This window comes from Lineus longissimus, chromosome 15 (genome assembly GCF_910592395.1).
Source record: "Lineus longissimus chromosome 15, tnLinLong1.2, whole genome shotgun sequence".
In the NCBI taxonomy this organism is placed as follows: Eukaryota; Metazoa; Nemertea; class Pilidiophora; order Heteronemertea; family Lineidae; genus Lineus; species Lineus longissimus.
Window position 1 is genome coordinate 7,453,032 of NC_088322.1, and position 13,160 is coordinate 7,466,191.

A 13,160-nucleotide genomic window follows, 5' to 3' on the forward strand; every position below is an offset into this window, starting at 1 on the left:
TTGCACGTAATCGCGTAATATTCTGTTAATGAAGGGATGTCGGATGCCGATGATCTGAAATTTGCTCAACAAGTCTTCGAGTCGCCACGCTTGTCCGGTGTTAGTTTGTGCTTTTTCCTTGATTTGTCCAGTTTGTTTTTGTTCCCAGCGTTTCCTCGCGAGCAAATTTAGTTTCACATCATCCGGTAGGTCTTTTTGATTGAGGCCCTCCTTTTTTTCATCTTCTTCGTTTTCTTGAGGTGGTGGCGGCGGTACTGTAATTGTCTGTCGACATTTAGCCCGGTAGGTACTCAGAGGGACTATGACGCTCTCCCCGAAATCTGGATTCATTGACATCTGGATTAAGCCGCTGTTTTTAGCCTCTCTTCCCGGTTATTCCGGATATAAGACTCCCTATTGCCGAGACGGCCAGTGGTATGAGAGAGCCAAGAAATCCACCCGATTGCGCCAACAGAGCTTTTTTAGTTCGTAGGCTAGTTCGGGGAGTCTTAAGCCGACATACCAATGGGCTGTGCTTTCGTAGTTTTTGTGCTTTATTCTCCGGAACTGGCACAGTGCGATGGTGGACGTTCTCTATACACTCTAAAATCGCGTCAACTTGACCTTTGCTGGCTAAATCGAGAAGTTTTGCGCGTGTTGATCGACTGGAGGCCCTCCCGAGCAAGGATAGAAAGTCTTAAGTGTTGTTTTGCTTTTGATTTACCCGCTTTGGAGCAAGGAGATCCAAATGAGTGGTGTTTTCTGCTCCGGCGTACCTCCTTGAAGCCTGTTTTCCCAGAAACTCTACGGGGCATCTCCGAGCTTCGTTTGTGTTGATCTGTGTTGCGAGTATTTTCTTCTGAGTAATCCTGTCTCTCTCGCTCTGTCCTGCAGTCGGAAACGTGTTTAAGTTTCTTCCTTCTGTTCATTCACACGAAGATTTTTACTCACCTGTTCTATTTTCAGTACATCTGGCTTGGAATCAAAAACTAGATGTTTCCATTTCACTTAATTTACGGCAATACTAACAAAAATGGTGGTATGGGTTTTTAAATTTTTATTTCACATCGCCTAAGAACAACTGGTACTACACAGAAGAGAAAGTTCTAACAATTATTAGTCGAAGACTTCTTTACCGGCATTGGGGTGACATGCGTTTTAAGCCCTATCCCCCCCCCCCAGCTCTCTTCGGCTAGTTTCGTTTTATTTTCAGTAGTACCAATCCTACTACTACAGTATCGGAGCGAGAGTAAGATTTTCAATTTCACAAGACGCCCGGCGTATGGTCCTCTTTCGAGGACGTAGAATGATGTCGAAAGATTAAAGTTATCAGGCGCCCCATTGCCGTGGAACGATTATACATGATTTTTTTTTTTTTGTGCACGGTATGTAATATGTAGAGGCCTATACATAATAATTTACTTTCACAACGACGACAACCATTTGATCAAAATCTCCACGAAACATAAAGATTGATTTAAAACTCCATCAAACATTAAGATATAAGTAGGTATCTAATTTGTACGTTTACAACAGGCGTTATATATTATTGGTCACAATATCGAGAGTTTGAAGAACTTAGTCGCTTAACACGATCAGACTATGACACTAACGACGACAACCATTATTTGATCAAAAACTCCACGAAACATTAAGATTGATTTTAAACTCCATCAAACATTAAGATATAAGTAGGTAAATTTGTACGTTTACAACAGGCGTTATATATTATTGGTCACAATATCGAGAGTTTGAAGAACTTAGTCGCTCAACACGATCAGACTATGACACTAACGACGACAACCATTATTTGATCAAAAACTCCACGAAACATTAAGATTGATTTTAAACTCCATCAAACATTAAGATATAAGTAGGTAAATTTGTACGTTTACAACAGGCGTTATATTGGACACAATATCGAGATGCCTTTATTTTTTCCCTCTTCCACCGCCCTTTTTTGCGTGCGGAACAAAAGCGTTCTGAAAGTCTTCTCCAAAAATGTCTGTGCGAAAACGAGCTTCTTCCGAGGTGTTTTGGTGCCCGTCTATAAACAAGTAACTGTTTGGCTTCTGCGTGGCACTTTCGTAAATTCTAACGAATGTCTCCGGCCTGCTCGGAAGAATGCGTCTCGCCAAATGCTGTCCAACCGACCGGTCTAACGGGCTTTTAAAGAGAACTAGATAGTGGCAACATCTAAGCATCGTTACTCTTGTTTTCCCATGGTGAAATAGGTTTTGCATGAGCACAATCCAACTCACGCCTCCGTGTTGACATTTCTTTGTCACCAGACGACTGATTTCCTCGCTGTTGCTGACCCCCTGCATAAGGTCATCGAAAATTAGCAACCCGTGCTGGCGCTCGCCGGTGTGGGGATCTCGGACGTGGATGTATTCATCTAGATTTTCTGGGAGGCCCTCCACTGTTCGTATTGTATTCTCTCTTTACAGCTCGGTCACTGTTTTTGACGGCTCCCCGTAGAACCAATATATATAATCGAAAGGCCCATCGACGACTCGTCTAGCATTTTTTAGGAGTTGCCGTACAAAGAAAGTCTTTCCCGCAAGTGGAGGGCCGACACAAATCATACAAAAGTCACGCTTGATGCGAGCGTCAAACACGCCTCCGGCGACAATGTTGTCTGGGTTCGTCATTTTCTATCGAGCTAATCGTTCAGTTTTTGTGCTCCCCACATGTTCGTTTATGCCTTTTCGAGTTGTTCTGTTGTCACCCATTCGTCGAAACGAGCCGGCCAACCGACGTAATGGACAAAATATTCGGTTTTATTTTTTCGCCGGCGTTTTTTCAAAACATCAACGCGGAAGGAGGTCTTATCATCCGGGCGCTGTATTCGTTGCATCTCCTCTTCCTAAAAACTTCCCTCTATGAGCTCCCCGTGCTCGTCTCGTAGTTTATACGTTGGTGGTTTGGTATTTCGACGATGAGCCACCACAAACCACTCTGTTGTGTATTGGGGTTTGTAGCACTTGCCAAAGACCTGGGCAACTTGGCTGACTCTGACGGTGTCTCCCAACTCAAACGCAAATTTAGTCTTAGTCGGAAATTCTTTCCCGTATAGGTGGAGCCATAAGGCTTTTTCCTTGTCAACGGTAACTTCGTTCGGGGCCAATTTCGTTATTCTGTGTACAGCGTTGTTGTAACTCTCGACTAGAGCGGGCAGGGCGTCTACGTAACGATGGGTATTGTTTTTCGTAATGAATTTATAAACTTTAGATTTCAGGGTCCGGTTCCATCTTTCCGCTAGCGCCGCCTTTGTTTCGCTGTGGACAGAAAACAGTTTAATTCCAAGGTCTTTTAGTAACTTCGAAACGTTGGCATTAAAAAATTCCCGCCCCTGGTCTCCGTGGAGGTACTTCGGATAAACCTTTTCCCGGAGGAAGAGGTCTTTTAGAGCCTGGGCCTACTCGCTTTCTAGGCACTGGGCCTTATTGACGCGTTTCGCGTACTCTGAAGAGCGTACGAAAACCTTGTGTTGAACTTCTTTTTCTAAAATTAGCTCAATAAAATGTTCAAAGCCTGCGTGAAAATATTCCCTAAAATTAGCCCGTCCCGTTTCACTTGTTAGATTAGAATATAAAAATGAGTAGTGATTGGAAAGAAACCGAGTCACGTTGAGTTCAGCCTTGGATAGTGCTAGGTTAGTACGAGCCCGGAGACGATGAAATAAGGTCCCCTCCTCTGCAGCGTCCGCCTCTTGGCATAAGAAACTGTTGAAGTCTGCTCGCTCGCCCTGCTCGCTGCTATCATCCTCGCTAGTGCTGGGTGGATCCGTATCAAACGACGTATTTGAGACGACTTCCTGTGGTGTGGCCACCCCACTTACACTCGCCCGATCAGAAGCGGATTCAAATCCCTGCACTTGTATAACGGGCGAGGAACATTTTCTGCGCGAGGGATGCTGACCCTCTTGATACTTCTTCTTCTTTGATTGAGAGGATTCTTTATCACGCACTCGGTTTTTCGTTGAAGCTCGATGCTCATTTCTTTCGGGTTTAGTTTTCTTATTTTTCGTCGACGGGGTACAGACCTGCAGAATCAAGCAACAACAAAAAACATGATAGAATATAAGAAAATGATATTGTATTAACAAAACAGAAATCTATATGTTGAAAGGTGTATCTCCTGTTTGCCGATTTTATTTAAGTTCAAACGGATCTACGGGGGCATAAGAAATACCCGGTTTTGAAATCAAGAACGAATATTATTTGAGTTTAGCAGCGTAAAAACGGAATTTGGCCTATACTCACTTGAAGATGAGATTCACCGCCGTCGACGATACTGCAGACGACTGGCGACGGTGATGGAGCGGACGGTCGTTCCTTCTCCGCTTGCTGCGAATCTGCGTGTTGGGCCTTAGCCTGAGGGAGATGTTTCGTCTCCGAGTTTGTGAATCGCCCTTCGCCATCTTCTTCAACAATATGAAGGTGCTCTACTCTCCTAGCCCTTTTGGCCTTTTTCTTTTTCTGATGATGAACATCATTTGTACCGACTGGGGCGGGGGTGGTGGATACTTCCTTTAAAGCAATGGTCGGTCCTTCCTCGAAACACATCACTCGCGGCACTGTCTGTAAAATGAAATAAAAGATTATAGTTGTCAAGATATTTTCATCCCCGCGCGCAAGAAAGAAGCAGCGTTAAGGGCTGTGCGGCGCATACTGAATGCTTAATACTACAGGTTCCTACCAAAATAATGGAATAGGCCCGTATACTCACTTGAAGATGTGATCCCTCGACTGTACATAGGACGGACTGATGATCATCGTCCCTTCTTCGCTTTTTCTTTTTTTTTTCTGTGGCTGAGCATCCGGCGCACTAATTGTAGCGAGGGCTAGGGTTTCTTTAGCATTCATGGTCGCGGGGTCCTCCGCGGGCCGCTGTTCGTCGTTTAAATCATCTTCATCTGCCTCATCATCATCGTCTCCACCATCCCTTTTACGTTTTTGGATCAATTCTCGCTGAGTACCGCTTGTAGGGGCCGGTATCAGGATGGGGGCTGCTTCTTCGGTCCTCGCGCCTTGATTGATGACCGAGTCGTCTTCGGAGCACACTTGTGCAACAGACTGCAAATAGAGATAAAATTACTGGCACATCATCGCCTAGACATTAATTACCTCCAGCTAAAAAACAAACGCTCGCTCACGGCTTAGGTATAGAGTAGTATTGTATGTATGTATCAGCGTTAAAACGGAATAGACATGGCTATATACTCACTTGAGGGTGTGATTCGCCGTCGCCAGTGATACGGGGCTGCTGATCGTCGTTTGACACTAATTGTTCGTTTGTCGACACTGCTTGCAGCGGATCGGTGGCTTGTTCAACCCTCGCACCATTGTTGACCGACTCGGCGTCGTCTTCGGAGCACACTAGTGCAACAGACTGCAAATAGAGATATAATAAAGTACTCACTGCATGGTAGATCGTCGGAACCAATCTCTCGGGCACATTGTAAAGGTCCAAAACACGCCTAGACATTATTTAACTGCCGCTAAAAACAAACGCTCGCTCGCGGCTTGCGTGCCGCTATCATACCTACGGCGCTCTTTTTTGATTTTGATTGATTGAACCAGGCGTATAAAAATCACATCTATTAATTGTTTTAATTAAGTAAGACAACTTACCGTTTGAATGGGCCAAACAAGCTCTCCGGCGTCCCGGATAGTGCCATCGGTGAGCGAGGTTGCGACAACTTCGCCTTCAGTGTCTTCTTCGATGGGCGATAGAAGTTTAATATCAAAATTTGAAAATGAATCAATAATATTCCTCATGTGAGACGGCGACGACGACAACGACGACGGGGCAGCCTCGTAACCTTTTTCGCATTGGTGATCAAGTTCGTCCCGCAGCGGTGTTCCCGCGACGCTCTCGGCCTCAGAAGACACGAATATAGCCTGGTGGGGGGCCAGTCGAAGCGCCTCTAACTTCTCAAAAGATACGAGGAAATATCTCCCTCGAATCCAACAGGACTTGCTAAACAAGTACCTTGGAATGGTGGCATTCGCCTCCACATTCGTGTCGAATGCAAACCCAGTATCATCAAATTCGCTCGACTTGTCTAATTGTTGGTTTAAAAAGTTCAATATAGAAAATACCCATTTAAGAGTATTTTTGTCGAAAGAGGAAGAAGACCAATCAGCCCAATCGGAGCTTTTTGTCTTCTTCTGGCAAAAGTTCCTCACGAGTGACAAGAAACTCAGAAAAACATCGACTCGATTGTCCTCTTGTCCTCCAGAAAATAACGGCACTAAAATGTCAGATCTTATCAAATCACGCCCAAATTTCATCATCGTAGATTGGAAATCTTGGGTCACATTTTCTAATTCTGGCCATTCACTCGGGCAATATCCGAGCCAGAAGTCGTTTACATTCAGGTTATCACGGCAAACAGCAGAACACCTAATGTAAAGCGTATCATCGCACCGGTCTCCACCAGAAAAATAATGTCGCTCCGAACAATCACCCGCAATGGAAAACACAACCCTAAGTCCAGAATAGGAAGCCACCTTATCGGCTAGGCTCTGAGAAAAGTGGTCGTCGAGTACCTGTCCCGAAATAGCCTCGATCACATCCAGAAACGCAAAGGTTACTTTTCCATCCACAGTTATTTTTGGCACTAAACGCACGAGTTTAGTAAATAACTGGAAAAAATCACACGCAAAACTATTAAGGCCAACTTCTTGTCGTACGTGTTCCATTGTCTACTTCGGCGAATTAGTTGTAAACCTTGCCCGTAAATAAATCAGTCTCCTCTCGGAAAGATCTTCTAATCTTGAAATGAATCGAGATTCAGCTTCGCCGTAATGTCTGCAAAATTGAAAAAATTTTCTTGATAAAAGCCTGATTAAGATTAAGCTACTCCCGTTTACAGTCCCAGATAAAGCGGCATTATTGAAAAATCGAATAATTGCTGTAGCCTTTTTGTCTCCAGAGGCCGAGTGATTATTATGACGTTGTAAAAAATATATACCTCTTAGTAAGTCCGGGATTTCCGAGGCGAATGGGCGTTGAATATACACTAAAATTCCTGTTTTGGCGGTAAATTCGTGAAAAAATTCCTCGAGAGCTAGTAATACTGCATCTTCTCTAGATTTCACAAAAACCCTGATCAACTGTTTAAACCACACTGCTTGTGGTGAATTGTTCTCAAAACTCAAACCTCCTTGTATCAGTTTAAAAACGGCATCTCTCGATTTGAATCGGATTTTTTCACAAACTGTCGTTTTTGGGGCATCCTTCATACGTTCAGAAAAACAAGACACCCTAGCTTCGACGAATCGTAAAATCCGCTTGAATCCTGGTCCGAGCAACCAATACTCAAAATCTTTGACAATATAGATTGACAGAAACCCTGATTTTGAAACACCAATAGTGAAATCGATGAATTGGCGAAAAGCCCACCCGTTTGAAAGTTTTACTCGAGAGATAAGTCGCTTATTTCCGAAAACATTTTCTAAGTCTACGCACAACTCCCGTCCGGGTGGCTTATCGAAATTTATAAGCGTTTATCCGAGTTTGCAGTTAATTATTGATTTAAGAATGAAAAAACTCATCTTTTCTGGAAAATCTTAGACCGTTCATTCTGCAAAGACTCCGCTGCATCAGTTTTCTGAGAAAAAATATTTTACTTACTTGGAAGAGGAATGTTTTTTGGATTAGAACTATTCGACGATCGATCGATCAATAGCAGCAGCAGTAGACAAAATCCTGCAGAAAAAAAAAGGTTACAATTACACCAGGAAATAAGAAGGATCCCGCAGCTTGTGAGTAGAGTATAATTTCTGCACGGAGAATAGTTTGCGATACTTACTCGAAAATGACAGAATATCCAATCGACCAACGACCACAACTAGCAGATATCTTCTCCAGAAGGCATGATTATCAAATCCTGCAGGTGAAAAATGAAGGTCCTTTACTATTAAATACACTAGGAAGAAGAAAACACGCGGTGTGAATAATAATAATTGAAAACTGGGGACTGTGTGACTTGGCGTGTGACTTGGCACGCGTCTAATATCCTCCAATGACACAGATTCTGAGGGGGAAAAAATGTTTTACTTACTTGCTGTTGTTACTCTTCCCTAATAAATCACAGCTAACTTTCCGCAAATCAGCAGCTCCAGTAAATAACGAACGATACTTTGTCAGCTGAGCTAAAAATTGGTTAATTTTCAGGAGAGAGACTAAAACTTACCGAAGTTTGTCGTTTATCTCGTCCGTTAATCCAAATGCCTAGTATGAATCAGTTCAAAAACAAGACGTCTCCGAAAGGGTTCCCGTCAATTTTTTTTCTTCGAAATTGTTTCCTCGAATGAATGTATACATCACAATTTTCCTGTCTTTCTCCATTAATGTATTTATGAAGAACAATGTATCGATCTCATGATTTCCGACAATTCTTGTCAAAATTCGACAATTTTAAAAGTGGGGGGAAATCTTTCAGAACGCTCAGCCGCGCCAGAGGGAAATGAGCGAAATGAGCTCTGGGGCGTTGGTGATACTTCGGCTAGAAGAGATTATTCTGTGACGTCCACAAAAATACCGATCACCATTGGTTTAGAGCGAGCAAAGAATCGTGTCAAGGTCTCGATCTGCATTCAGGGGCTCTTCCGAATCGTAATTAGAGCTAATGTTCGCTTTATGCCAACTAAATCATGGTAAATGGAGGATTTCATTCCCGCGAGCAAGATAAAATTGTCATCAAATGATATATTGATGATTACGAAGCTGGGGTGTTGTTCGCTTTTGGCCAACTAAATCATGGTAAATGGAGGAACTCAAGGCCGCGAGCAAGATAAATTCGTCATCAAATGATATATTGATGTTTACTACAAAGGTTTGGCCAACAAAATGCGCTGTAAATGGAGAAACAAAAGGTCACGAGCAAGACGAAAAACACATCATGCTGTCTATTTCAAGCTGAAGCTGATAACAAAATGCGCTGTAAATGGAGAAACAAAAGGCCACGAGCAAGACGAAAAACACATCATGCTGTCTATTTCAAGCTGAAGCTGATCGACTAATACTCGCTCAGATAAATGGCATAATTGTACACAAAATGGTAATAAGTTAGCCATCGCTGCTCCTCGATCAAGGTCTGATATCACACAAGCATTTTTGTGTCTCGCTCAAAAACCACAGTATGCCTTGCACTGAAACCTGAAAATCAATAGTGCAAACCCGTGTAGATATTTCTAAATCCCACTCATATTGACAACGCAGTATATAGCCATGGAAAATGCGGTCTGTGTAAAACGGGTTCGCCTTAGTGCTACATTATTTTTCGCATAGAGAGAATGTACATTGTATACGGCAGAATCAGCTCAAAGTCAAATTTGGGTGAGATGGACCATTAAGTGAGGCGCGCAATGTACAGAAAAATAACCTGCATTTCTTCAGCTGTATGGGCGGAGGTAAGGGAGACAATATATCGTTGGTAGATCAGTAAGTGGAAAAATGGGAAAACATCAGTTCTGTTACCTGGAATTTCCATTTTAATGTCTTTCAGACCAACATACATGTGTATTTTGAATGCAAATGCAACGAAAAATGGGAAGTCCATTTGCGTTTAAAATGCGTTGCCATTTTTGCGGCATTTGCATTAAAAACGTGTAGAACTGATTTTTCCAAGAGTCCTGAACGGGTCCGGTCTAGTCCACATTTTAAAACAGAATCAAAGTGCTCCTAGATTCTGTGTTGGATTCTGTTAATTTAGACGAAAACAGTTGGATTCTGTTTTAAAGTACGGGGAACTAAAGATTGGATTTTACCGCGAAAAATGTGGTGAATGGATACATGACGCTCTTTCGGGGGAGCAAGTTGTGGCCGGCCAACAAGAGCAACGACATATCACTAGACGACTATGTGGACGGATATGCCTATACGTCTTCAATTTAGCGCCGGATGACGCGGGATCGAGTGCTTTCCAACTCGCAAAAAATGGTGATGTCGGAGTGGAAATCAAGCTATCCATGGCCACCACCGAAACAGTGAATCTCATAGTTTTATACGAATACGATTCTTTCGTGGAAATTGATGCCGATCGAAACGTGTATTACAGTCACGGCGGGGTGAAAGGAGCAGAAAAATAAATATGAACAAACACGAACTGAACGTTTTAATGAAAAGACACCCGGGGACACGAAACATTTTTACCAAGGCGGTGTCCAGTGATACTATAAAGGTGAAGGAGAACTTTCGAATTTACGTTGTTTTTACCGGCCAGAACTGATTTTTCCAAGAGTCCTGAACGAGTCCGGTCTATGAAATCCACATTTTAAAACAGAATCAAAGTGCTCCTAGATTCTGTGTTGGATTCTGTTAATTTAGACGAAAACAGTTGGATTCTGTTTTAAAGTGTGATTTTCATATACTACTCACCTCCATTGTCCTACCAACATGGTGACAGAGATAAAGTAGTCTCAATTAGACCACACCAGGACTGTTACCTTCACTGTCTTGCAAACAGGCTGATGAAGTGGAGACAGTCAACGTCCCTACCAAGATGGTGACAGAGATGACACAGTTACAGACACACCAAATCGGGCCTGCTAATTCCACCTTCTTGCAACTTCGTTAATCAAGTGGATACAGTTGCAACTAGAACGAATTAGGCCCAGTGTCTCCATTGTCCTGCCATAGTGGCAGAGATAAGATAGGCACTATCATGCCAGACAGGGTTCGATACCTCCACCGTCTTAAGAGCGAGGTGATGAAGTTGAGACAGTCACAATCAGGACAAATCCGGCCGGGCATTCCCATTGTCCTGCTAAGATGGGGAGAGAGATGAGGCAGTCAAAACCTGACCACATCGGGCCCGTTCCCTCCATCGTCTTCCGAGTGAGGTAATCAAGTGGAGACTGGCACAACCAGACCAAAACAGGCCTGGCACCTCCATTGTCCTGCCAAAATGGTTACAGAAATGAACTAGTCTCAATTAGACCACACCGGGACTGTTACCTTCATTGTCTTGCAAACGAGCTGATGAAGTGGAGACAGACACAACCAGAGCCAATCTGGCCTAAGATTCCTACCAAGATGGTGACAGAGATGACACAGTTTAAACCAAACCAAATCGGGCCTGCCAATTCCACCATCTTGCAAACTCGTTGATCAAGTGGAGACAGTCGCATCTAGAACGAATTGGGCCCAGTGTCTCCATTGTCCTGCCATAGTAGTCACGAACAGGCCACACAGGGTTCGATACCTCCACCTACTTGCAAACGAGATGATGATGTGGAGTCAGTCACAACCAGAACCAATCGGGCCAGGCATTCCCATTGTCCTGCTAAGATGGGGAGAGAGATGAGGTAGTAACAACCTGACCACACAGGGCCCGTTGCCTCCATCGTCTTCCAAACGAGGTAATAAAGTGGAGACGCACAACCAGACCAAAGCAGACCAGGCACCTCCATTGTCCTGCCAACATGGTGACAGAGATGAAGTAGTCTTAACTAGACCACACCAGGACTCACCGATGGGGAGAGAGATGAGGGAGTCACAACCTGACACATCGAGCCTATTACCTCCACCTACTTGTAAACGAGATGGTGATGTGGAGACAATCACAACTTGACCACATCGGGCCTGTTACCTCCACCTACTGGCAAACGAGATGATGATGTGGAGTTAGTCACAACCAGAACCAACCGGGCCTGGCATTCGAATTGTCCTGCTAAGATGGGGAGAGAGATGAGGTAGTAACAACCTGACCACATCGGGCCCGTTCCCTCCATCATCTTCCAAACGAGGTAATCAAGTGGAGACTGGCACAACCAGACCAAAGCAGACCTGGCACCACCATTGTCCTACCAACATGGTGACAGAGATGAAATAGTCTCAATTAGACCACACCAGGACTGTTACCTTCACTGTCTTGCAAACGAGCTGATGAAGTGGAGACAGTCAACGTTCCTACCAAGATGTTGACAGATATGACACAGTTACAACCACACCAAATCGGGCCTGCTAATTCCACCTTCTTGCAACTTCGTTAATCAAGTGGATACAGTTGCAACTAGAACGAATTAGGCCCATTGTCTCCAATGTGCTGCGATAGCGGCGGAGATAAGATAGTCATTATCATACCACACAGGGTTCGATACCTCCACCGTCTTAAGAGCGAGGTGATGAAGTTGAGACAGTCACAATCAGGACAAATCCGGCCGGGCATTCCCATTGTCCTACCAAGATGGGGAGAGAGATGAGGTAGTCAAAACCTGACCACATCGGGCCCATTCCCTTCATCGTCTTCCTAACGAAGTAATCAAGTGGAGACTGGCACAACCAGACCAAAGCAGGCCTGGCACCTCCATTGTCCTGCCAAAATGGTTACAGAGATGGGGAGAGAGATGAGGTAGTCAAAACCTGACACATCGAGCCTATTACCTCCACCTACTTGTAAACGAAATGATGATGTGGAGAATATCACAACTTGACCACATCGGGCCTGTTACCTCCACCTACTTGCAAACGAGATGATGATGTGGAGTCAGTCACAACCAGAACCAACGAAGCCTGTCATTCCAATTGTCCTGCTAAGATGGGGAGAGAGATGAGGTAGTAACAACCTGACCACACAAGGCCCATTCCCTCCATCATCTTCCAAACGAGGTAATCAAGTGGAGACTGGCACAACCAGACCAAAGCAGATCTGGCATCTCCATTGTCCTACCAACATGGTGACAGAGATAAAGTAGTCTCAATTAGACCACACCAGGACTGTTACCTTCACTGTCTTGCAAACGAGCTGATGAAGTGGAGACAGTCAACGTTCCTACCAAGATGGTGACAGAGATGACACAGTTACAACCACACCGAATCGGGCCTGCCAATTCCACCATCTTGCAAACTCGTTGATCAAGTGGATACAGTCGCAACTAGAACGAATTAGACCCAGTGTCTCCATTGTCCTACCATAGTGGCAGAGATAAGATAGTCACGAACATGCCACACAGGGTTTGATACCACTACCATCTTGCAAACGAGCTGATGAAGTGGAGATAGTCAACGTTCCTACCAAGATGGTGACAGAGATGACACAGTTTTACAACCAAACTGAATCGGGCTCTACAGGGATGGTTCTTCAACCTGCAAACGAGACGACAGTGTCAACATCTCACAAGTTATCAAATCACGCTAAACAACACAAAGACAACAAAAATTAC

The 13,160-nt window shown here is 44.1% G+C and overlaps 1 protein-coding gene across 1 annotated transcript; it reads right to left on the reverse strand.

Moving 5' to 3' along the window:
* Window positions 1-4,549: 4,549 nt before the first annotated feature.
* On the reverse strand, window positions 4,550-8,481 carry LOC135499404 (uncharacterized). Its single transcript, XM_064790148.1, has 6 exons — window positions 8,189-8,481; window positions 7,627-7,701; window positions 5,619-6,801; window positions 5,212-5,376; window positions 4,714-5,060; window positions 4,550-4,565 (listed from the first exon to the last, which is right to left on the reverse strand). The coding sequence occupies exons 3-6, from the start codon at window positions 6,690-6,692 to the stop codon at window positions 4,550-4,552; spliced, it is 1,602 nt and encodes a 533-aa protein (XP_064646218.1). The 5' UTR covers window positions 6,693-6,801; window positions 7,627-7,701; window positions 8,189-8,481.
* Between the last annotated feature and the right edge of the window lie 4,679 nt (window positions 8,482-13,160).